The sequence below is a fragment of the Oncorhynchus kisutch genome, linkage group LG29, assembly GCF_002021735.2.
Source record: "Oncorhynchus kisutch isolate 150728-3 linkage group LG29, Okis_V2, whole genome shotgun sequence".
Lineage (NCBI taxonomy): Eukaryota > Metazoa > Chordata > Actinopteri > Salmoniformes > Salmonidae > Oncorhynchus > Oncorhynchus kisutch.
In genome coordinates this window covers 916,760-943,069 of record NC_034202.2, presented here as the reverse complement: position 1 = coordinate 943,069, position 26,310 = coordinate 916,760, and the positions used below count along the sequence as shown (strand labels likewise).

General features: G+C 42.5%; 1 protein-coding gene across 1 annotated transcript; it reads right to left on the bottom strand.

Annotated features, from left to right (window-relative positions):
* Positions 1–343: 343 nt before the first annotated feature.
* LOC109873995 (serine/threonine-protein phosphatase 2A catalytic subunit beta isoform) lies at positions 344–26,310 on the bottom strand. The gene is made up of 7 exons (XM_020465731.2): positions 25,936–26,310; positions 7,051–7,260; positions 6,312–6,485; positions 4,287–4,376; positions 3,620–3,781; positions 2,703–2,821; positions 344–1,130 (listed from the first exon to the last, which is right to left on the bottom strand). Exons 1-7 carry the CDS (start codon positions 26,014–26,016, stop codon positions 1,058–1,060), a joined length of 909 nt encoding a protein of 302 aa, XP_020321320.1. The 5' UTR covers positions 26,017–26,310; the 3' UTR covers positions 344–1,057.

Genomic DNA, 26,310 nt, shown 5'->3' with positions numbered 1-26,310 from the left:
GTCAAATTCACACTTATCAAGAGAACGTCCATGGTCATCCGTACTGCCTCTGATCTGGTGGACTCACTAAACATAAATGCTTCGTTTGAGTGTTGGTGTGCCCTTGGCTGTCCAAAAAAGTAATTAAAAAGTCAATTGTGCCATTTGGTTTGCTAAATATAAGGAATTTTATGTATAGCATTTACTTTCTACTTTTACTCAAGTATAACAATTGAGTACTTTTTCCACCTCTGCCTAGTGTACTCGTCCCAATGCTCAAACAAGCTTTATTAAGACATTCTGCTACACAGATTTACTGTATGAGTGGACCATTTTGATTGAAAATATCCCTGGGAGTCAGCGATTTGGTGTCATTTACAATTATAAGTACTTTATTAGTTCAAATGCATCAAAGAGGCAATCATTTCATGACAAATATACAGAGGAAAATAAACAGGTAGATTAGCCCAAGGGGAAGAGTAGGAAGAAGTATGGTGAAGAAGAGTGGGCTGGGGATGTAAGCTTGTGCATCTGTATAAAATACCGTTATTCACATTCCAGGCATTGCCAATGGAAAATGTATCATTGTCCAGTGATATTTGGGTGGGGAAAGTAAGCAAGTTATCATGTTTTTTGTGCAGAGTAATGTACAGTTGCTCCCCCCCCGTTGGAAATCATGGCCAACCGGGTAATCAGGAGAGATCAGCCAATCGTGAAGAAAATCGACCACTTCAAAATAGAGATTGCCTCAATGGCAGTGCCTGTGCGCTCAGACGCAATAATGGGAAATACTGTATATAGGGATGCTTTCTCTCTGTGTGTAGAGCCCATGAACAAAATAACATTGCGATCAATATTATACAGCAGGCAACTACAGTAAAGGCTCAAACAGAACACTGTGTTGCATTACTGAGACACAGGGCAATTTGTATTATGTACTAAATGCGTATATGGCACATTTTGGTCCATGTCAGTGCTTTCATATTTTAACAGGTCAGATGCACACAGGTTTTGGGGGTTTGTTGATTGCTGTAGCGGTCTTGCAGTCTTCTTCCTCCACCACCAGGCCAGTGGGTGTTTATAAGAAGTAGTCGGGGGTACGGCGGGTGACATGGGGCTCCCCGCGTCGAGGTGCAGGGTCAAACTGAAGGCTGGAGGAGGACGGGAAATACAACATTAGGATGGCTCCAATGAAGACCATTACAGAACAATTACAATCAATTACAATAATGCCGGCATTTTTACCCATCTACCAATAGGTGCCCTTCTTTGCGAGGCATTGGAAAACCTCCCTGGTCTTTGTGGTTGAATCTGTGTTTGAAATTCAATGCTCGACAAAGGGACCTTACAGATAATTGTATGTGTGGGGTACAAAGATGAGGTAGTCATTCAAAAATGATGTTACACACTATTATTGCACACAGAGAGTCCATGCAACTTAAGCAACATTTGTTTTACTCTGGAACTTATTTAGGCTTGCCATAACAAAAGGGGTTGAATACTTGCCTCAAGACATTTCAGCTTTTCATTTGTAAGTGAAATAATTCCACTTTGACATTACGGAGTATTGTGTGACAATACCAGTGACAAAAACATCTCAAATGAATCCATTCTACATTCAGGCTGTAACAAAAATATCTGGAAAAAGTCCAGGGGTGTGAATCATTTCTGAAGGCACTGTATATATTTTTATTTATAATATAATCACTGAGAACTAAAAATCATCCAAATAAATGCTACACAGCTGAGAAACAACAACTATGAATTCAGCAGCATTGATAGTTATGTTTGTGCATTGATAGCAAAAGAACACAGCATTCATGGAAAAATGCATCAAATTTTGGAAAATTAGCACAAATCAAACAGACTTATTGCGGATACAGGACTATGCGTGTAGACGTACTGCAAATAAAAATAATGTAGTGTCACAAATACTGTTGCATTAAACAACAAATGTATCCACTCTGGTCTTGGCACGTGCACTATAGCAAACAGCTGGCAGATACAGTGCAGGTACCTGGACGAGATTATTAAGGACAATATGTATGTCAAACGGCAGCCATGCATTGATAAATAAACATCACCAGAATAAGAAAGGTGCATCAAGCTCCCCACCATGCACTTTCACCACTCTGTGCAGTTCATTATCATTTATTTAATCTGTGGCCTAATAAACTGCATGCTTTCCCGAGTCGCAGTGGGAGGACCACACAACATATCAAGTTGACTTCAATATGATGGTTATTATACCAATATTTGCACATAAAATGCATTTCCACCGCCATTTCTCACTTTATACATTTTACAGACACAAAAATGCCGCCCTGACGTTACTCATCCATGAATGTATATATTCTTATGCCATTCCTTTACTAGATTTGTGTGCATTAGGTATTTGTTGTGGAATTGTTAGATATTACCTGTTAGATATTGCTGCACTGTTTTTACTAGAAGCACAAGCATTTCACTACACTCACAATAACATCTGCTAACCATGTGAATGTGACCAATAAAATTTGATTTGAAAAGATCCCGTGTCGAACCAACAAATTGTCTGTCGACATTTATACAATTGTACCAGCATATCCTGTTTCCATCAGTCTGGTAGTGACTCTAATGCATCAGGTAATTAATCTGTATGAACTGGTTGGATGGAAACCTGGTTATAAACACTCATCTGAGTTCACCTGTCCTTAGAGCCTCAGAACCTCAATGTCACTTACAAAGAGTATTTAAGAGTATCGTCCAGTTCCATGATGGCAGCTTGGTTGCCACAGCGATAGCAGTAGTTTGGTGCACTGAAGATGGTGACAACGTTTCGGTCATGACACCAGTTGTAGCCCTGGAAAACAAAAATCAGCATCACCATAAAAAGTTAAGTGAACCTTAAATTGCTTATTCTAATCATTAGTTAGATCTTTCTGAGGGAATATGCCATATATGTATTTTAGGTACTTAAACCCTTCCCTTACAAGAAGTAGTTATATGTATACAGTACACAGCTTAATTTCCAACTCTACATTCTGGCCCTGGAATTCTGAGTCAGGTGAACTCCCAGGATGCGTCCCAAATAGCAATCTATTCCCCTCAGCAAATTTTAAAGAGAGGCCTGTTCAAAAATAGTGCACTACGTGCGGGATAGGGTTCCATTTTGGACACAAGCCGCCAGCTCCTCCCTCAAAGCCGGTAGTGGATAATACTATAAATGAAAACGGCGTACACAAGACTCCTGAATTATTTATCCATGTTAAACAGCTAACATTTGCACAGTAGCTTCCAGCTGAAACATCTACAAAGACATAGAGGGCAAGCTAACTCAAGTGTGTGTAGGCTACATCTGCTCTTACCGCGATATCTGTTCATTTTGACATCTCAAATTCAATTCCCCCTGGGCTGTCTTAACAGACCTTCAGGTTCCATGTACAGAACGGAAGTACTACAATATTTGACTTGAAACATTTAGAAAAATTGTCCTCTCTTCCATGGGAGAATTCAAATTCTAAACCATCTACAGAAGCATTTTACTCCCAGAATCACTGTAATTGCTACATGCTTTGATACTAAAACTACACCAACCAAGTATATAAAGACACTGAGCATAAACATTAACTGCCTAAACTAAAAGCATAACTGGGTTTACCTCCATGACAAGTTGGTGGGCACGGGACACAAGGGTAAGACCGTTGGCATGGTTGAAGGTTTCCGAGATGTCCTGCCCAAAGGTGTAGCCAGCACCTCGGGGGGAGATGCCCCAGCCCCCGCGGTCATCTGGGTCTGACCACAGCAGGTCACACATGGGCCCCTGAAATACACCCGAAAAGCAGCCCTCAATAAATTGCCGCACAGGGATTCTGACCTTATGGAGGATGGCTTGAACACAGAGATCATATTAAATATGTAATGGGCAGTAGGATTGCAAAGGAGAGAAATAATCCTAATATTTGTCATAAGACTGCAGCCATCAATGACATTGATGCATTGGAACCTGAATAGTCTAAGCCTCGAAAAGAGACCAGGGCCATGTTCATTATGGCACGACGTAGCAAAACAGACAGAAAATAAAAAGGATTATTTCACCATGGACAAGTCCAGTTAAGGTCTCCCTATTGTACTCCATTTGGTGCCTACTGAACACAACCTGGGGCTTAGCTCGAACACTGCGGTAGGTCAACACCACCACACCATGCAGTCGACCTCATACCATCTGACAGCCCCTCTCGGTGCTGACAGCTAGCTAGTATCCTACCCCCACTGTCTGCATGGTTGACAGGGCTGACTAATTAGTTCCTCTGTCAGACAACACTGACCTCGTGTGGAACTTCCTGCAGGCGATCCAGTGCCCGGATGTGATCCAGTGTGTCTATGGAGGGGGAGAGGCCACCGTGCAGGCAGAAGATCTACAGCATAGGACGAAAGAATAGACGTGATTTACCTTTACGTGAGACAAGTCACTTTGGATAAGAGGGTTGTTCCCTACATTTAAATCACAAACATAATTAGGAAGGCTTCCTTTGAACTTATGCATAACATTCAATGTATATCCCAAATTGCACCCTATTATGTACAGTTGAAGTCGGAAGTTTACATGCACCTTAGCCAAATACATTAAAACTCAGTTTCACAATTCCTGACATTTAATCCTAGTAAACATTCCCTGTCTTAGGTCAGTTAGATTCACCACTTTATTTTAAGAATGTGAAATATCAGAATAATAGCAGAGAGAAGGATTTATTTCAGGTTTATTTCTTTCGTCACATTCCCATTGGGTCAGAAGTTTACATGCACTCAATTAGTATTTGGTAGCATTGCATTTAAATGGTTTAACTTGGGTCAAACATTTCAGGTAGCCTTCCACAAGCTTCCCACAATAAGTTGGGTGAATTTTGGCCCAGTGCTCCTGACAGAGCTGGTGTAACTGAGTCAGGTTTGTAGGCCTCCTTGCTCGCACACACTTTGTCAGTTCTGCCCACAAATCTTCTATAGGATTGAGGTCAGGGATTTGTGATGGCCACTCCAATACCTTGACTTTGTTGTCCTTAAGCCATTTTGCCACAACTTTGGAAGTATGCTTGGGGTCATTGTCCATTTGGAAGACCCATTTGCAACCAAGCTTTAATTTCCTGACTGATGACTTGAGATGTTGCTTCAATATATCCACATCATTTTCCATCGTCATGATGCCATCTATTTTCCTAAGTGCACAAGTACCTCCTGCAGCAAAGCACCCCCACAACATGATGCTGCCACCCCTGTGCTTCACGATTGGATGGTGTTCTTTGGCTTGCAAGCGTCCCCCTTTTTCCTCCAAACATAACAATGGTCATTATGGCCAAACATGTTTGTTTCATCAGACCAGAGGACATTTCTCCAAAAAGTGCGATCTTTGTCCCCATGGGCAGTTGCAAATCGTAGTCTGGCTTTTTTATGGTGGTTTTGGAGCAGTGGCTTCTTCCTTGCTGAGTGGCCTTTCAGGTTATGTCGATATAGGACTCATTTGACTGTGGATATAGATACTTTTGTACCCGTTTCCTCCAGCATCTTCACAAGGTCTTTTGCTGTTGTTCTGGGATTGATTTGCACTTTTCACACCAAAGTACGTTCATCTCTAGGAGACAGAACGCATCTCCTTCCTGATCAGTATGACGGCTGCGTGGTCCCATGGTGTTTATACTTGGGTACTATAGTTTGTACAGTTGAACATAGTACCATCAGGCATTTGGAAATTGCTCCCAAGGATGAACCAGACTTGTGGAGGTCTATTTTATTTCTGAGGTCTCGGCTGATTTTGGGGGATTTTTCCCATGTCAAGCAAGGAGGCACTGAGTTTGAACGTAGGTCTTGAAATACATCAACAGGTAAACCTCCAATTGACTAAATGATGTCAATTAACCTATCAGAAGCTTCTAAAGCCATGATATCCTTTTCTGGAATATTCCAAGCTGTTTAAAGGCACAGTCAACTTAGTGTATGTAAACTTCTGACCCACTGGAATTGTGATAGTGAATTATAAGTGAAATAATCTGTCTGTAAACAAATGTTTGAAAAATTACTGGTGTCTTGCACAAAGCTGATGTCCTAACCGACTTGCCAAAACTATAGTTTGTTAACAAGAAATTTGTGGAGTGGTTGACAAATCAAGTTTTCATGACAACCTACAAGTGTATGTAAACTTCTGACTACTTTTGACCACAGCCCTATGGACCCTGGTGAAAAATCAGGCCCTGGTCAAAAGTAGTGCACTATAAAGGAAAAAGGGTGCCATTTGGGATGCACATAATGACATAAAATAACATTGTCTTTGACAATAATAATAACTTGTGCACTTGTGTTACCTGTTCGTCGACAAGGGCCGTCAGGGGGAGATAGTCGAAGAGGTCTGTGAAGTATTTCCACACGTTGGCATTGCCGTACTTCCTCAAGCACTCGTCATAGAAGCCATACACCTGGGTGATCTGTCTGCTCTCGTGGTTCCCCCGCAGTATCGTGATGCGCTTTGGGTAACGGACCTGCGGAGCAAGAGAGAGTTTAGCTCCAAAAGCTCTAGGCCTAAAAAACTTGAGTTAAGGCATTTTTCATTACAAAGAATGTGACAGCAGCACGGTGCCACCATGTGAAAACTAAACCGCATTGTAATCAAAACCATTTACAATTATGCACTCTCCGCCGCATTTGGAAAAACACACACACTTTTTTTCTACCAGTAGACTATATTTCGGAGGTGGAGGGGCAGGTAGCCTACATGCACTGGCAAAGATTTTTTACTGGCAGATAGAAACGTATTTGAGTGACAGAGTGAGGGCTTTGTATAGGCGCTTTGTTGCGCTTTTTTGTGTGACTGAAAAAAATGCCTGGAACGTAAAATAACATTATTAAGTGGTTCCCATGTGGAAAAAAAAATAATAATCGCACTTTCGCTCCTGGTTGTTTCGGTTCCTCTAAAAAATTACTAATTTTCCGGTTTTTGGTCCTGTTCACTGAACCAGTTCCAACCCCTGGCAGCAAGACAGACTTTATACTAGAAAATGAAATACTGTGGTTTCAGCCCACTCATCAAGTTCAGAGTTCACTTGCCTTTAGTGCGACAAGCAGCGAGACTGTTTCCACCGAGTAGTAGCCTCGGTCTACGTAGTCCCCCATGAATAGGTAGTTGGTGTCGGGCGATTTGCCCCCGATTCTGAAAAGCTCCATGAGGTCATGGAACTGGCCGTGCACATCTCCGCACACCGTGACAGGACAGCGCACCTCCTGCACGTTGGACTCCTTGGTCAGGATCTCTTTAGCCTGAAGAGGGGAACAAAAAGTGGATTACAGAAAACATCAGTGACTGGTGTATACAAATGTAAACATTTATTCAAGAGGGTGAATGAAAGGCTGCAAGACAAGTAACCCGACAGAGGGTTCCCCCGCTTCTTGCTCTTAGGAAACTTTGCAGTATTTTGGTTTATTAATGTATTTTTATTTCTTACATTACTAACGACATCCAAGATGACATAGCAGTCAGACGTCCTTTGTCCTCGTCTTATATATTATACAGTGGGGAGAACAAGTATTTGATACACTGCCGATTTTCCTACTTACAAAGCATGTAGAGGTCTGTAATTTTTTATCATAGGTACACTTCAACTGTGAGAGATGGAATCTAAAACAAAAATCCAGAAAATCACATTGTATGATTTTTAAGTAATTAATTTGCATTTTATTGCATGACATAAGTATTTGATCACCTACCAACCAGTAAGAATTCCAGCTCTCACAGACCTGTTAGTTTTTCTTTAAGAAGCCCTCCTGTTCTCCACTCATTACCTGTATTAACTGCACCTGTTTGAACTCGTTACCTGTATAAAAGACACCTGTCCACACACTCAATCAAACAGACTCCAACCTCTCCACAATGGCCAAGACCAGAGAGGGTGTAAGGCCATCAGGGATACAATTGCAGACCTGAACAAGACTGGGATGGGCTACAGGACAATAGGCAAGCAGCTTGGTAAGAAGGCAACAACTGTTGGCGCAATTATAAGAAAATGGAAGAAGTTCAAGATGATGGTCAATCACCCTCGGTCTGGGGCTCCCCATGCAAGATCTCACCTCATGGGGCATCAATGATCATGACGAAGGTGAGGGATCAGCCCAGAACTACATGGCAGGACCTGGTCAATGACCTGAAGAGAGCTGGACCACAGTCTCAAAGAAAATGATTAGTAACACACTATGCCGTCATGGATTAAAATCCTGCAGCACACGCAAAGGTCCCCCTGCTCAAGCCAGTGCATGTCCAGGCCCGTCTGAAGTTTGCCAATGACCATCTGGATGATCCAGAGGAGGAATGGGAGACGGTCATGTGGTCTGATGAGACAAAAATAGAGCTTTTTGGTCTAAACTCCACTCGCCGTGTTTGGAGGAAGAAGAAGGATGAGTACAACCCCAAGAATACCATCCCAACCGTGAAGCATGGAGGTGGAAACATCATTCTTTGGGGATGTTTTCCTGCAAAGGCGACAGGACGACTGCACCATATTGAGGGGAGGATGGATGGGGCCATGTATCGCAAGATCTTGGCCAACAACCTCCTTCCCTCAGTAAGAGCATTGAAGACGGGTCGTGACTGGGTCTTCCAGCATGACAACGACCTGAAACACACAGCCAGGGCAACTAAGGAGTGGCTCCGTAAGAAGCATCTTGAGGTCCTGGAGTGGCCTAGCCAGTCTACAGACCTGAACCCTATAGAACATCTTTGGAGGGAGCTGAAAGTCCGTATTGCCCAGCGACAGCCCCGAAACCTGAAGGATCTGGAGAAGGTCTGAATGGAGGAGTGGGCCAAAATCCCTGCTGCAGTGTGTGCAAACCTGGTCAAGAACGACAGGAAACATATGATCTCTGTAATTGCAAACAAAGGTTTCTGTACCAAATATTAAATTCTGCTTTTCTGATGTATCAAATACTTATGTCATGCAATAAAATGCAAACTAATTGCTTAAAAATCATACAATGTGATTTTCTGGATTTTTGTTTTAGATTCCGTCTCTCACAGTTGAAGTGTACCTATGATTAAAAAAAAAAAACTCTACATGCTTTGCAAGTAGGGAAACCTGCAAAATCGGCAGTGTATCAAATACTTGCTCTCCCCACTGTATATGGAAATATATATTTTTACCAAAACAAAAACAAATGGGGGATTGGAAATGATGCAGAGAATTACATTGATGGAATCAACAATCTTTCCACAACATTAAGCTGACCCCCCCCCCCTCAAAAAAAAAAAAAAAACATAAGTTCTATATTCATAATTAAAGAGCAGCAATAAAATAACAATAGTGAGGCTATATACAGGGGTACAGAGTCAATGTGTGGGGGCACCAGTAAGTCAAGGTAATATAGTAAAGGAGGTAATATACACATATGTGGTTAGAGTTATTAAAGTGACTTATGCATAGACAATAACAGCAGCATAAAAGAGGGGGGTAATGCAAAAAGCCATTTGATTAGATGTTCAGGAGTCTTATGGCTTGGGGGTATAAGCTGTTTAGAAGCCTCTTGGACCTAGACTTGGCTCTCCGGTACCGCTTGACGTGCGGTAGTAGAGAGAACAGTCTATGACTGGGATGGCTGGGGTCTTTGACAATTTTGAGGGCCTTCCTCTGACACCGCCTGGTACAGAGGTCCTGGCTGGCAGGAAGCTTGTCCCAAGTGATGTACTGGGAAGTGCGCACTACTCTCTGTAGTGCCTTGCGGTCAAAGGCCGAGCAGTTGCCATACCCGGAAGTGATGCAACCAGTCAGGATGCTCTCGATGGTGCAGCTGTAGATGCTTTTGAGGATCTGAGGTCCCATGCCAAATCTTTTCAGTCTCCTGAGGGGAATAGGTTTTGTCGTGCCCTCTTCATGACTGTCTTGGTGTGCTTGGACCATGTTAGTTTGTTAGTGATGTGGACACCAAGGAACTTGAAGCTCTCAACCTCCACTACAGCCCTGTCAATAAGAATGGGGGCGTGCTCAGTTCTCCTTTTCTTGATTACGTTGAGGGAAAGGTTGTTGTTGGCCAGGTCTCTGACCTCCTACCTATATGCGGTCTTGTCATTGTTGATCAGGCCTACCACCGTTGTGTCATCGGCAAACTTAAATTATGGTGTTGGAGTCGTGCCTGGCCGTGCAGTCATGTGTGAACAGGGAGTACACATGAGGGGACGGAGCACGCACCCCTGAAGGGCCCCCGTGCTGAGGATCAGAGTGGCAGATGTGTTGTTCCATACCTTTTTTTGTAGCATTGAAGGTCCCCAAGAACACAGTGGCCTCCATCATTCTTAAATATAAAAAAGTTTGGAACCACCAAGACTGTTCCTAGAGCTGGCCGCCCAGCCAAACTGAGCAATCAGGGGAGAAGGGCCTTGGTCAGGGAGCTGACCAAGAACCCAATGGTCACTTTAACAGTGCTCCTGAGTTCCTCTGTGGAGAAGGGAGAATCTTCCAGAAGGGCAACCATCTCCGCAGCCCTCCGCCAATCAGGCCTTTAGGATAGAGTGGCCAGACGGAAGCCAATCTTCAGTAAAAGGCACATGACAGCCCGCTTGGAGTTTGCCAAAAGGCACCTAAAGACTCTCAGACCATAAGAAACAACATTCTCTGGTCTGATGAATCCAAGATTGAACTCTTTGGCCTGAATGCCAAGAGTCACATCTGGAGGAAACCTGGCACCATCCCTAAGGTGAAGCATGGTGGTGGCAGCATCATGCTGTGGGGATGTTTTTCAGCGGGAAGAGGAGTCAGGATCGAAGAAAAGATGAATGGAGCAAAGTACAGAGAGATCCTTGATGAAAACCTGCTTCAGAGTGCTCAGAACCTCAGCCTCGGCGAAGGTTCACCTTCCAACAGGACAATGACCCTAAAGCACACAGCCAAGATAATGCAGGCGTGGCTTCGGGACAAGTCTCTGAATGTCCTTGAGTGGCCCAGCCAGACCTGAGACCTGAAAATAGCTGTGCAGCGATTCTCCCCATCTAACCTGACAGAGCTTGAGAGGATCTGCAGAGAATGGGAGAAACTCCCCACATACAGGTGTGCCACGCTTGTAGCGTCATACCCAAGAAGACTTGAGGCTGTAATCACTGCCAAATGTGCTTCAACAAAGTACCGAGTAAATATTCTGAATCCTCATGTAAAATGTCAATTCAGGGTTTTTTTGCAAAGAAATCTAAAAAGTTGTTTTTGTCTTGTCATTATTTTGTGTGGATTGATGAAAACAAACAATTTAATCCATTTTAGAATAAGGCTGTAAATGTACCAAAATGTGGAATAAGTCAAGGAGTCTGAATACTTTCCAAAAGCACTGTTTTGGAACTATGTGGTCAAGTTTGAAGCTACACAATACAATGAAATGCCTACTCGCAATAAAGTTGTCCTCGCAAACAGTGCAATGATATTTACATTTATATTAGGCTATAGCCTATAAATAGCTATATCACGTAGTCATAGGCATATTGTTGTTTGTTCCTGAACTGGTCGAATGTGCAGAGCTATCCTTCAGCACCACAAGCTTGTTCAACTTCTTTAACCCAATGAGTCCCACCGTATGGCTGGAGCATTTTGGACTTCCAACCACTTTTAAACATAGTGTGTTTGAGCTACAGACTTTAAATAGTTGTACACTTGGATTTGTCCATTTCTTCTGCATCCGTAGATACCAAACATTAGTCTGCATGATTAACGGGGGGCTGAGCAAGTGCAGTTTGTGAGACCGGGGCTTTTATACAAAAACGTCTGTAGAGTCCGAACTGGAGCCCGAATTCTCACTGCATAACAATCACCATGAAAAGGCATAATTCTTGTCTACCCCAGTCACGGTTATTCAAGTCTTAATGTGAACAATGGGTCTGGTCACCTCTCTTGGCAAGGGCATCAAAGTCTGGTGTCATCTTTGATGTAGAGATTCTTTGAACAGCTGACAAGTGGTAATTTGTTAAATTTGACCTATGACGGGATTGTAATTCATGACTGAGAACAACACACATATGGGGACCCAAATAAAACAAACATCCTTTGTGTGTGCTTTTTAACGTTTGGAAACTTTGTTTCATTCAGTGAGCCATAGAACTGGTCTATTGTTGCCGTTTTGTACTTCTCCTTCAGAGCACTGTCACGTTGGATGTCAATGAGCTCCAATTGTGGTGTGTGGCTGGTGGTGCTCTCACTGTCGAAAGATACAAGCTCCAGCTCAGGTCTCGGGCCGCGGCTTTTGTGGAGCGATGGGTAACGATGCTTTGAGGGTGGCTGTTGTTGATGTGTCCCTGGTTCGAGCCCAGGTAGGGGCGAGGAGAGGGACGGAAGCTATACTGTTACACTGGCAATACTATAGTGCCTATAAGAACATCCAATATTCAAAGGTATATGAGGTCTCGATCTTGGTGAAGCGGGGGGAAAACTCAGCATGCAGGTAGATTAAAGTGCTACTGTATGTCTCAGTGCGGCACTGCAATGTGGGCGCGTTCAGTGCAGGCAATGTTGGAAAATGAGTGAGACCGGCTGTTCATTTGTCTGGATAACAACATAAGTTTGGCCTTGAATGCTTCCACATTGGAATACCATTCATGCACAAAAACACAATTTCCCTGCAGTTTCACATTCAGATCGTTCAGATGCCCCAATATGTTCGCACCGAAAGCTAAGTCGCCCAGCCAGTCAGCCTCAATTCGGAGAAGTCGTCAGCTTTACCAACTGTATCAAGGAACATACCCATTTCCTATACCCCCTCTCAAAATCGTAACTCAAATATAATATTTAATGCATAAAAAAATATATATAAATTTGCGGGCTGGATTGAAGTAGATCATTGGAAATCCCAGGACATGGTGTCTATAATAGAGGTCGACAGATTAATCAGGGACGATTTCAAGTTCTCTTAACAATCAGTAATCTGCATTTTTGGACACCGATTGTGGGCGATTACATTGCACTCCACGAGGAGACTGCGTGGCAAGCTGACTACCTGTTACGCGAGTACAGCAAGAAGCCAAGGTAAGTTGCTAGCTAGCATTAAACTTATCTTATAAAAAATATCAATCTTAACATAATCACTAGTTAACTACACATGATTGATGATATTACCAGTTTATCTAGCTTGTCCTGCGTTGCATATACACAAGTATATATTTGTAAACCTGCATATTTAGTTAATATTTCCTTGCTAACATTAATTTATTTTAACTAGGGAAAGGGTGTCACTTCTCTTGTGTTCGTGCAAACAGAGTCAGAGTATATGCAGCAGTTTGGGCCGCCTGGCTCGTTGTGAACTGTGTGAAGACCATTTCTTCCTAACAAAGACCGTAATTAATTTGCCAGAATTGGACATAATTATGACATAACATTGAAGGTTGTGCAATGTACCAGCAATATTTAGACTTAGGGATGCCACCCTTTAGATAAAATACGGAACGGTTCCGTATTTCACTGAAAGAATAAATGTTTTGTTTTCAAAATGATAGTTTCCGGTTTTGACCATATTAATTACCTAAACCTAATGACCTATTTGATAGAGCAGTCTAACTGAGCAGTGGTGGGCAGCAGCAGGCTAATAAGCATTCATTCAAATAGCACTTTCGTGCATTTGCCAGCAGCTCTTCACTGTGCTTCAAGCATTGAGCTGTTTGACTTCAAGCCTATCAACTCCCGAGATTAGGCTGGTGTAACCGATGTGAAATGGCTAGCTAGTTAGCGGGGTGTGCGCTACTAGCTTTCCATCGGTGACGTCACTCTCTCTGAGACCTTGAAGCAGTTATTCCCCTTGCTCTGCAAGGGCCGCGGCTTTGAGGGTGGCTGTTGTTGATGTGTCCCTGGTTCGAGCCCAGGTAGGGGCGAGGAGAGGGACGGAAGCTATACTGTTACACTGGCAATACTATAGTGCCTATAAGAACATCCAATATTCAAAGGTATATGAAATACAAATGGTATAGAGAGAAATAGTTAACGCGTCATAATTCCTATAATAACTCCAACCTAAAACTTAACGGGGAATATTGAAGACTCATGTTAAAAGGAACCACCAACTTTCATATGTTCTCATGTTCTGAGCAAGGTACTGAAACTTTAGCTTTCTTACCTGGCACATATTGCACTTTTACTTTCTTCTCCAAAACTTAGTTTTTCCCTTATTTAAACCAACTTAAAAACACGTTTCATTATTTATTTGAGGCTAAATTGATTTTATTGATGTATTATGTTAAAATAAGTGTCCATTCAGTATTATTGTAATTGTCATTATTACAAAAAAGAGAAAAAAGTTGATTAATCAGTATCGGCTTTTTTTGGTCCTCTGCGTTGAAAAATCATAAAAATCGGTCGACCTCTAGTCTATAATTCAGTAATAAGCTCACATAGTTGCTGTCCCAAACGCCACGCAGTTGTCACCGACCAGTATATTAATTTCCCAGTGAGCAAACCATTTCTGTACTTACAGAATTCATAAACATTTATATTTAATCAAGTTTTTGCTTTGGCAGACTTTTTGTTGTTGTCAATAAAACTCATGAATGTAACTGTTTATGTCAAATTGTTTTGTGTTCTACTTCTACGGTCCTGAAAAGAAAATGGTAAAACACTTCATTGTAAGGCTAAATGTGAGGGCTGGACATGCAGATACATTAAAAGCAGATTTTTGCTGGGGTCTCAGGACTGATAGGGTTAACATCATTGCATCAAGATCTGTTACCTATGCCTAATAGTCACTCAACACTTATTATTAGAATGAATTTTATATTTATCACTTTTCACAATGGTGCTTGTTTAGTAAAGTTGCAAGATCACAATGATTAATTTGTATTTTACATAACAGAATATAATATCAGAGCATAGTAGACCTATAATGTTACTGTTCATTTCTAAAAAGATTTTAGGGTGGTTAGCTGAAGCTGAATAGTCCTCAAAAAATACAAGGCTAATAGTTAACACCTGCTCTAATTCGTTCACAAACACAGTAATTCAAGATCTAAATGCATATTCCATGAAACTGATTGAGGTCAAACAATCAAATGACTGATGTAGTTTGGACATTTCACATTTGTCAAATCCTTTCGGGCTAAATTCCAGGTAAACTTGGTGAAGACAATTAATTACAAAAAGCATGCTTCTAAAAAAGAGCTACAAAACTAAGTAAAAATACGTATTAGGCTGAAAGATATTTGCCTGGCTACCCATCCACATCGCGTCGGCCAACTGATGTTTCTTTCCACAATGAATGCATGTAGCGATCGATTGAGCAGCGGAATTAAATTCAGGGTGAGTCGCCAGGCAAGAAAGGTATAAGCCTAAAGGATTTTGACAAACTTGCTCATTAGTTGCTTATTCAACATATTTGCTGCCACTTCACTTAATCCCGTTTTTAAAATTTCCCTTCCTAACGGTTTTACATTCCGAGACCAACCAGAAATGTTTCCTTTGCCAAATACCCAGCAAACACGTTACGTAACCACGACCAACCCCCACGAAATGGATTGATAATGTCATGACCTTCCCAAAACATTAAGGCAACATAATCTGAAGATAATATCTCAACCACTGCATTTGGTGATCTTCATTATCTCAACACATGACAGCAATGTATATTCATAACGTTAGATATTGGCCACGATTCCTGATTATACCCAAGGAGAACGTCACAGTATGACTAATATGTTTTTCAAGGCTGCATGCACATTTGTATTGCTGTATTTATGAAATCATTCAGTATTCCAATTGCTGTATAGCTCACACTATTTGAGATGTGAAGAATGCACCGCATTTTGGGGGGAATGCATAGATGTACGATTTCAGTCAATTCTATGTTTAGATTGTTTTTAACAAGAAATCTGTGGAGTGGTTGAAAAACAAGTTTTAATGACCCCAAACTTCCGACTTCAACTGTTTATGCTGTGTATCGTATGGAGAGAAAATATAGCATTTTGGCTTGTATAACAATAAGACACTGGAGTGTCCACTATAAAAATAGACTTCTGCTATTGGCCCAGATCATCTGAGAGAGAGAGAGAGAGAGAGAGCGAGAAAAGTGTTTTCTGACTGGATATTTTCCTTTGCTTTGGTGAGACTCTTAGCTCTGTCTACATTGTTCGCTCTCTTTGTGTAAATATAACATATTCATTGAAATGGCCTATATCAAATAGGAGTCTTGGCAATTTACTCAATGTCAACCATGCACTGCCTGATCCAGTTCGGCAATATTTTTTGTCAATTGGACAACGCTCTGTGTTCTTCCACACGTATTGTGTGGAAGGAAATTTGCAACACAAACAAACATGGAGGAGAGTGAATGTGACACAGAGCTCATACCTAAGAGGTGCTACTTCGGTCACATGGATGTGGTTTGGGTATGAAAAGTCTGACGGACCAGAAAACCATCCTCTGCAAAATATGCTGCAGGCCAGTCCCGACAACAGGCTCAAACACCACTAACCTCTTTTACCACCTACGCAAGTATCATGTGAAACAGTACGGAGAGAGTCTACGGTCGAGTGCTCAAAACAACCCCCCCGACTCAGACGTTGCAAGAGGCTTTTGCCCTCGTCACACCATATGTCAAAGACTCACGAAGTTGGAAGGAGATAACAGCTGCCGTTACAACTTACAACTGCAAAGACATGGTCCCAATTTACACGGTCAAGAAACAGGGGTTTCGTGAGTTGGTGCTAACACACGACCCAAGGTACCAAATGCAAATTGATGTGACACGTATTAATGCCCAAAAAAAACATGCAAAACAGGCAAGCCGCTAAATATATATTTTAGGCCTATATTTATATTCTTTACAACTATAGTTACCTTTTATACATTCATATTGTATTACATGCTTAATTGAAAAAAGTACCTTTTATTTGTTGAGCATTATTAACAATGTAATAAGAAATAGGCCTTTACACGTGGTCATTTAATACATTTACAGAAAATGGGCTATATCATGATATGTATCGTTATCGGGATATGAAATGACCTATATCGGGACATGAGATTTAAATGTGCTATATCATGATATGTATCGTTATCGGGATATGAAATGACCTATATCGGGACATGAGATTTAAATGTGCTATATCATGATATGTATCGTTATCGGGATATGAAATGACCTATATCGGGACATGAGATTTAAATGTGCTATATCATGATATGTATCGTTATCGGGATATGAAATGACCTATATCGGGACATGAGATTTAAATGTGCTATATCATGATATGTATCGTTATCGGGATATGAAATGACCTATATCGGGACATGAGATTTAAATGTGCTATATCATGATATGTATCGTTATCGGGATATGAAATGACCTATATCGGGACATGAGATTTAAATGTGCTATATCATGATATGTATCGTTATCGGGATATGAAATGACCTATATCGGGACATGAGATGTTGGCCATATCGCCCAGCTCTAGTTATTGGTAGCCTTTTTTTTTGGCAAGGAAAATACCCGATATCGGTATTGGCCAAAAATATCATATCGGTGCATCACTAATACTAAATAATGTGTGTGAATTTTGTTTTGATTTAGAATGGACCATTATCATGCACCTGTCTAGAAACAGTGGCCGGGTGGAAAAAAAACACTTGTCATATGCACTTAAACAGCAAATGGAGGATGCGTTTTCCTGTGGTTCATTTTCATACCAACCAGGTAGGCTTTACTCCAGTTGTAAAGCAAAGCAATGTGCTTAATATTAGGAAATGATAAATAAATATAGTAGGCCGAGCCTATAGAAAGCTGATGGTACCTCTTTTTAATAGAGGTCATCACTCAGTTCTCAAACAATTGCATAGCCTATAGAAATATTGCGCAACATGAGCATATGGGCTCTGATTTTCGACAACATTTGCATTGATGTCAGAGTAACTAGAGGGACAATAGAGTGCTGAGTACCAAGCATTTAGCAAGTTTGGTTTGCTACTCATGAGCATCAGCAGCATCAGAGCTTGGAGAAGCCCAGTTACCGTAACTAAACGGTCACGTGGAATTTGACTGCGGTCATGATTCGTGAACGCTGGTGTGACAGTAATACGGTCACCGTAACAGCCCTGTGTTGACTATACAGCTTTTACGGTTATAATCGGACCCTGCTGGTCATCCATGAACGTCTTTGTGTCCTCTATCCTGTCTGATCATCCATCCGTCAGAGAGGACGAGGGAGGGAGGAGTGGAAGGAGAGGGGAGTAGAGAGGAGGAGCATCTATGGGGAGCAACAGCCCAGCCTGTTGTGTCTGCCCTGTGTCTCACCATTCCTTGCACAACCCAGCCTGGGCCTAAAGTGACATGCCAATGAGGTATTGAAGTGTTTTTTGAAAGCAGTAGGAGTCTGTTTTTTCCCACCAAATATGGTGTTTAACCCATAAGAGTCTACGCCCCATCTAAGCAGGAGGAGGAGGGGGGGTTTTACTAAGCTACATGGAATCGTTTAACGAAGGTTATACTAAGGATGATTTTTCTATTTGATTTAGAATTTTACGACCCCTTAAAATATTTTTTGTAGGGATACTTCATGTACATTTTATTTGACCTTACTGCTATTAGCCCACACCAACAAATTCCATAGGTATGTCCTTCTGTAGTGTCTGTCCTATATTTACAGTCTACATTTATACTTCCAGTACAGGGGACCTTCAGACCAGTCTTGTGAGGCCTGTGGGCATCCTAGAGAAAAACATGTACGTGAGAGTCTCACCTTTCCACAGAGGGATCATACTAGTGTGTAGCCCAAACTGTTTGGACGCTTCAGACGGAAGTTGGCAGATCGGCTGTACCGACTTCAGACAAGTCCTAAGACGCTTGTTGTAGAGCGCCATCGTTTTCTTGAGTCTCATCTTTCCATAGATGTGTTTGTAGTCCATACCGTTCCGACGATCCAGGCGATTTTGTGAGAAGACCGATTTTCAAGATGTCTCATGGTCTGACAAACAACGCTCTAACTCTGTCACCTTTCAACGCAGATATGGAAGTGTGACATAGGCGGATGCAGACGCATCCAAATCGGCCAATATTAGCTAAAAATGCCAATAGCGGCCCGATGTCTAGTCTAACTCCGATGTGCAAAACCAATGTCAAAGCTGACGTGCATACCTATATAAACGTAGGTAGATGACGTAACGACGCCACAAAAAAATACTGCGCTACAGAGAACAAAAGCTGAAAAATACTAAGTGCACACTTCCAACAACTAAACAAGTCAAGCAGTCATTCGATTTTTTTTTTTTGCCCTGGCGGAGTTACGCATTATTATTATTGAAAAGCACAACCATGAGCTACTTGTTATGGGCGTCACTGCTATTAGCTTCACAACTGACATTTGGACCAGCGATGTCAGCCCCATGAACATGCCGAGTGTGACAGTACAGTGGGTCGACGAGGATTTAGTAGAGGAAAGCACAAGACTGTGCTGGTTCTCATACCGCTGCTGCCATTTCAATGGCATTTGAGAACATGTTTGAAACATGAACACACTCCTAGCTCCATTCAAATAACTGACTGGAGAAATAAGCTTATCAACTGTGCCTGCAGCAGACGTGATGCCCTGTCATGGCATTGAAATGCATGCTCAACAAAACTGCCCACACAGACCGTGGGGTTAAACTTACAAAAGTACTGAACAAGCGATTTGGTGGCATTCTCTCTGAGCCTCCACTGTGTCACCACCATGCTCGATGCTAGGTACAAGGACTGCTACTTCTTTAACAGGCACTCTCTCTGAGCCTCCACTGTGTCACCACCATGCTCGATGCTAGGTACAAGGACTGCTACTTCTTTAACAGGCACGCTCTCTGAGCCTCCACGGTGTCACCACCATGCTCGATGCTAGGTACAAGGACTGCTACTTCTTTAACAGGCACTCTCTCTGAGCCTCCACTGTGTCACCGCCATGCTCGATGCTAGGTACAAGGACTGCTACTTCGATGCAGACAAGAAACAGGGTTTATGTGAAATATTAAATACAGCTGGACAAGATGGAAACGGACACAGTGACAGTGCGCACGGAGGAAGAGGCCACGGACAGACAGAGCTGAAACTTCACTGATTGACATGTATGATGAAATCCTGGTTGAGACTGAACAAAACAACACAGCAAGTAAGTGAAAGAAATAGGTTTTACTGGAAATGGGGACATATGTAGATGGCAACAAAATAACTTTTTGGTCAGTGTGTTTCAACTATTTAACTGTACTATAATACTTAAAAAGGCCACAATTATTTAAATATCGGTTATCGGTACCGGTTTTTTGGCAAGGAAAATATCGGTATCGGCCAAAATGACAGTAAATACATGTACTTCTTCGATCTAAATTCAGCCAATGTGACAGAAATTACAAAGTCAGGCTTTTTATCAGAAAACTGCAAGAGAATTTCCCCAAACTACTTCAACTACTACGTCATCTACCAACGGTAGGCTACTGTGAAAGCAGTAAATGCCCCAAAAAAGTGGGGGATAAAAATATGGTGTCTGACTCCTTGACTGGCTACTGCCTTACTTTCAGTGTGTACACAGATCAGGGGGATGAAGCAACAGAGCTTGGCTTAGCCTTAGGTGTCATAGAGCTCATGTGGGGCTCTCTCTTGTCAGATCACCAGGTCTATGATGACAACTTATTTTCCCTCAAACCCCTGGTGAGAGATTTTCTTGGCACTAACACATACTATTGTGGTAAGGCACAATAGGAAGAATTCCCCCAAGGCCATTATGGAGGGCAAGCTCCACAGAGGTCAGATTCTAAAATGGTCTGTGGATAATGTTATGGTGTGCTGCGGGAGGGACAAATGATGTGTACTTTGCAGCAACTAGTCGTTTTATGTAACGCAGACACGTGTAGAAGTGGACGACAGTGCCACACAGTTCGCCCCAAAACAAAGACCTGCACAACATGGAAGATGCATTTCTCACTCTAAACTATACAAAATATGGATTTAATATAGGAGTTCTGTTTTTTGTAGAATCACCTACAACTGGACACGGATGTTTATAAGATACATTTAGACTTTGAGAATATAGACAGATTATTAAACTAACCTGCTCTGGGCGATACTATGTCGGCATTTTGGATGATAGCTAAACTAACCTGCTCTGGGCGATACGATGTCGGCATTTTGGATGATAGCTAAACTAACCTGCTCTGGGCGATACGATGTCGGCATTTTGGATGATAGCTAAACTAACCTGCTCTGGGCGATACGATGTCGGCATTTTGGATAGCTAAACTAACCTGCTCTGGGCGATACGATGTCGGCATTTTGGATGATAGCTAAACTAACCTGCTCTGGGCGATACGATGTCGGCATTTTGGATGATAGCTAAACTAACCTGCTCTGGGCGATACGATGTCGGCATTTTGGATAGCTAAACTAACCTGCTCTGGGCGATACGATGTCGGCATTTTGGATAGCTAAACTAACCTGCTCTGGGCGATACGATGTCGGCATTTTGGATAGCTAAACTAACCTGCTCTGGGCGATACGATGTCGGCATTTTGGATAGCTAAACTAACCTGCTCTGGGCGATACGATGTCGGCATTTTGGATAGCTAAACTAACCTGCTCTGGGCGATACGATGTCGGCATTTTGGATAGCTAAACTAACCTGTAACGCCCAGTAATGGAAACATAGAGTGCGTTCCTAAATTCACTCTGGCTTGTAGGCTGTATCTCGGTCGTGATTGGTCCCATTTGGCGGCGCACAATTGGCCCAGTGTCGTCCAGGTTTGGCCGGGGTAAGAATAAGATTTTTTTTAATGGACTTGCCTAGTTAAATAAAAGGTTACATAAAAAATGTATTAAAAAAATATACTTTGATTTCAGAGCGCTCTCATCTGAGTGTGCCAGAGCGCAGAATAACTGATGAATTTACAAACGACCAGAGCGCACTCCAGCACTCCAGATTGAATTTACGAACACACACCCATAGTTATCAATTCATATTTGTCACATGTGCCAAATACCATGAAAAGGTAAGGTCTACAGACCTTACAAGCCCTTAACTCATTCTTGAACTGCATTGTTGGTTAAGAAAATATTTACAAAATAAACAACAATAATAAACGTAACACAAAATAATAATAATAATAATAATGAGGCTATATATAGGGGGTAACGGTACCGATTCAATGTGCGGGGGTACAGGTTAGTAGGTAGGGGTAAGGTGACTGTGCATATATAATAAACAGCGAGTAGCAGCAGGGTAAACATTTTTAAATAATTTGGAGCCTTCCTCTGACGCCGCCTAGTATATAGGTCCTGGATGGCAGGAAGGTTGACCCCAGCGATGTACTGGGCCGTACGCACTGCCCTCTGTAGCATTTTAAGGTCGGATACCGAGCCGTTGCCATACCAGGCGGTGAGGATGCTCTCAGCGGTGCCGCTGTAGAACTTTTTAGGATCTGGGGACCCATGCCAAATCTTTTCAGTCTCCTGAGGGGGAATAGGTGTTGTCGTGCCCTCTTCACGACTGTCTTGGTGTTTTTGGACCATGATAGTTTGTTGGTGATGGGGACACCAAGGAGTTTGAAACTCTCGTCCCGCTTCACTTCAGCGCCGTTGATGTGAATGGGGGCGTGTTAAGCCCTCCTTTTCCTGTAGTCCAGCTCCTTTGTCTTGTTCACGTTGAGGGAGAGGTGGTTGTCCTGTCACCACACTGCCAGGTCTCGGACTTCCTCCCTATAGGCTGTCTCATCATTGTCGATGATCAGGCCTACCTGTGTTGTCACCAAACTTGGTGTTTAAGTCGTGCTTGGCCACACAGTCTTGGGTGAACAGGGAGTACAGGAGGGAACTAAGCACCCACCCCCACATTGAGGATCAGCGTGGCAGATGTGGTTGCCAACTCGTACCACCTAGGGGCGGCCCGTCAGGAAGTCCAGGATCCAGTTGCAGAGGGAGGTATTTAGTCCCAGGCTCCTTAGCATAGTGATGAGCTTTGTGGGCACTATGGTGTCGGACGCTGAGCTGTAGTCAATGAATCCCTGCACATTGACTCGGTACCGGTACACCTGTATAAAGCCTGATTTTTCTTTTATTGTTACTTTAGTTTATTTGGTAAATATTTTGGTAACTCTTCCTTTAACTGCACTGTTGGTTAAAGGCTTGTAAGTAAGCATTTCACAGTAAGGTCTACACATGTTGTATTTGGTGCATGTGACAAAGTTTGGTTTGATTTGAACAGCATTCTGGGGGGGTATGCAAATTGGAGTGGGTCTAGGCAAGGGTTTGAGGGATGATAGTGTTGATGTGAGTTCTTAGCTAACGACGTGAGTGCTAGGGCGGTAGTCATTTTTTTTAAAACATTTTATTTCACCTTTATTGAAGCAGGTAAGCTAGTTGAGAACAAGTTCTCATATACAACTGCGACCTGGCCAAGATAAAGAAAAGCAGTGCGACAAGACAGAGTTACACATGGGATAAACAAACAAATAGTCAATATCACAATAGAAAAAAAAGTCTATGTACATCGTGTGCAAATGAGGTAAGATAAGGGAGGTAAGACAATAAAAAGGCCATAGTGGCGAAATAATTACAATTTAAAAACTGGAGTGATGAATGTGCAAGTAGAGATACTGGGGTGCAAAGGAGAAAAGAAGAAAAAAAATAACAGTATGGGGATGACATAGTTGGATGGGCTATGTACAGGTGCAGTGATCTGTGAGCTGCTCTGACAGCTGGTGCTTAAAGTTAGTGAGGGAGATATGAGTCTCCAAACAGTGATTTTAGCAATTCGTTCCAGTCATTGGCAGCAGAGAACTGGAAGGAGAGGCAGCCAAAGGAAGAATTGGCTTTGGGGGCGACCAGTGAAATATACCTGCTGGAGCATGTGCTACGGGTGTGTGCTGCTATGGTGACCAGTAAGCTGAGATAGGGCGGGGCTTTACCTAGCAAAGACTTGTAGATGACCTGGAGCCAGAGGTTTTGGCGACAAATACGAAGCGAGGGCCAGCCAACGAGAGCATACAGGTCGCAGTGAAGGGTAGTATATGGAGTTGTGACAAAATGGATGGCACTGTGATAGACTGCATCCAATTTGCTGAGTAGAGTGTTGGAGGCTATTTTGTAAATGGCATCGCCGAAGTCAAAGATCAGTAGGATAGTCAGTTTTACGAGGGTATGTTTGTCAGCATGAGTGAAGGATGCTTTTTTGCGAAATAGGAAGTCAATTCTAGATTTAATTTTGGATTGGAGATGCTTAATGTGAGTCTGGAAGGAGTTTACACTAACCAGACACCTAGTTATTTGTAGTTGTCAACATATTCTAAGTCAGAACCGTCCAGAGTAGTGATGCTGGACAGGTGGGAAGGTGCGGGCAGTGATCGGTTAAAGAGCATGCATTTAGTTTTATTTGCATTTAAGAGCAGTTGGAGGCCACGGAAGGAGAGTTGTATGGCATTAAAGCTCATCTCGAAGTTAGTTAACACAGTGTCCAAAGAATGGCCAGAAGTATACAGAATGGTGTCGTCTGCGTAGAGGTGGATCAGAGAATCACCAGCAGCAAGAGCGACATTATTTGATGTATACAGAGAAAAGAGTCAGCCCGAGAATTGAACCCTGTGGCACGCCCAGAGACCACCAGGGGTCCGGACAACAGGCCCTCCGATTTGACACACTGAACTATCAGAGAAGTAGTTGGTGAACCAGGCGAGGCAGTCATTTGAGAAACCAAGAATGTTGAGTCTGCCGATAAGAATGTGGTGATTGAGTCGAAAGCCTTGGCCAGGTCGATGAATACAGCTGCACAGTATTGTCTCTTATCGATGACGGTTATGATATCGTTTAAGACCTTGAGCGTGGCTGAGGTGCACCCATGACCAGCTCGGAAACCATATTGCATAGCGGAGAAGGTACAGTGGGATTCGAACTGGTCAGTGATCTGTTTGTTAACTTGGCTTTTGAAGACCTTAGAAAGGCAGGGAAGGATAGATATAGGTCTGTAGCAGTTTGAGTCTAGAGCGTATCCCCCTTTGAAGAGGGGGATGACCGCGGCAGCATTCCAATCTTTGGGGATATCAGACAATACAAAAGAGGTTGAACAGGCTAGTAACAGAGGTTGCAACAATTTCAGCTGATATATTTTTTGAAAGAGGTTAGGCAGGTTACCTTCACTTTCTTGAGTACAGGGACTATTGTGGCTGCGGTTCAAACTCATAAAAGACATACCCTCGTCCACTTACCCTTGACTTATTCCCTTGGGGGAATCCCCATCACCATCTTGGAGGGTGGTACAAATGATTAGCCAAGCAAGGGAAATTTGCAACGTAAGCCCCACAGCCCACGTTTTTAGTTGAGTTTGCGAGTGTACAATTATGTTCACTCCGGGGCCTGAAATTCCCCATAATACAATTTGTGACAATTGCACAACCGCTAAGAAAAGCCTGACAAAACTTTTAAAAAACATGAATAGAGGAGTCTACATACAAATTGTAAGTAAAAACAAATGCAAATATTTAGAAATTGTGCTACTAATGCACATGACTACACAAACACATCTCCTAAAAGCAAATATGTTTTTTTTGCTATCTTTTGGAAATTTTCCTTCTGAAGTTTCAGATAGGCAGGCTAACGTTAGTTACCTAATTAATTTGCTAGCTATCATACAGTAGGCATATATTAATAATTATATAGCTAATATAAGTAGACATGCACTCATAATTGACTGTAGCGCAAATAAAGCACCACCGGTGGCTGAATACACAACCATCGCGGGATGAACTAGTGACACATTTCCGGGCAAGGGCGATCCATTTAAAAATCACTCCTCCCTTGCCCTGCAACTGTATACTCGTCAGACGTCATCAGAAGTGTCCACTTCCTTTGAGGGCTGAGGGGATAGGGTGTGTCTTTGTGTTTGGACTGCAGCCCTCGGTCAGGGAGAGCTATCTGACATACAAATTGTCCGCTAGTTATCGGTGAGAAGCTAGCGTTGAAGAAACGCACTCAGTTGGATGTCCTTACCTTTTCGCAGAGCGTTCTGACTTGATTCTCCGATAGTTGCTTGCATTCATTCAGTTGCTCGACCCATTGGTCTAATTCCATCGTAAAGACTTTATCGTCTTTTAGCTAACTGGTGGATATGGTGAAGTAATGAAATAACGTCAACCGGAACTATGGATGGCGTTGTAGCTAACCTAATGATGCGCAGCTCTCTATCATCAACGAGCTCATCACTGATTATTGTCGGTACCGATATCCTCAATACAAAGCTAGTTAATCTTCCTGTTATTTGTATGTCCCACGTATACACCGTGTGGGACGGCACTGTTAGTTCCCTGTCGCCCCCTACAAAGGAAACTCGCTGTATAATGGCCGCTCTGATCGACGTTTTCTTCA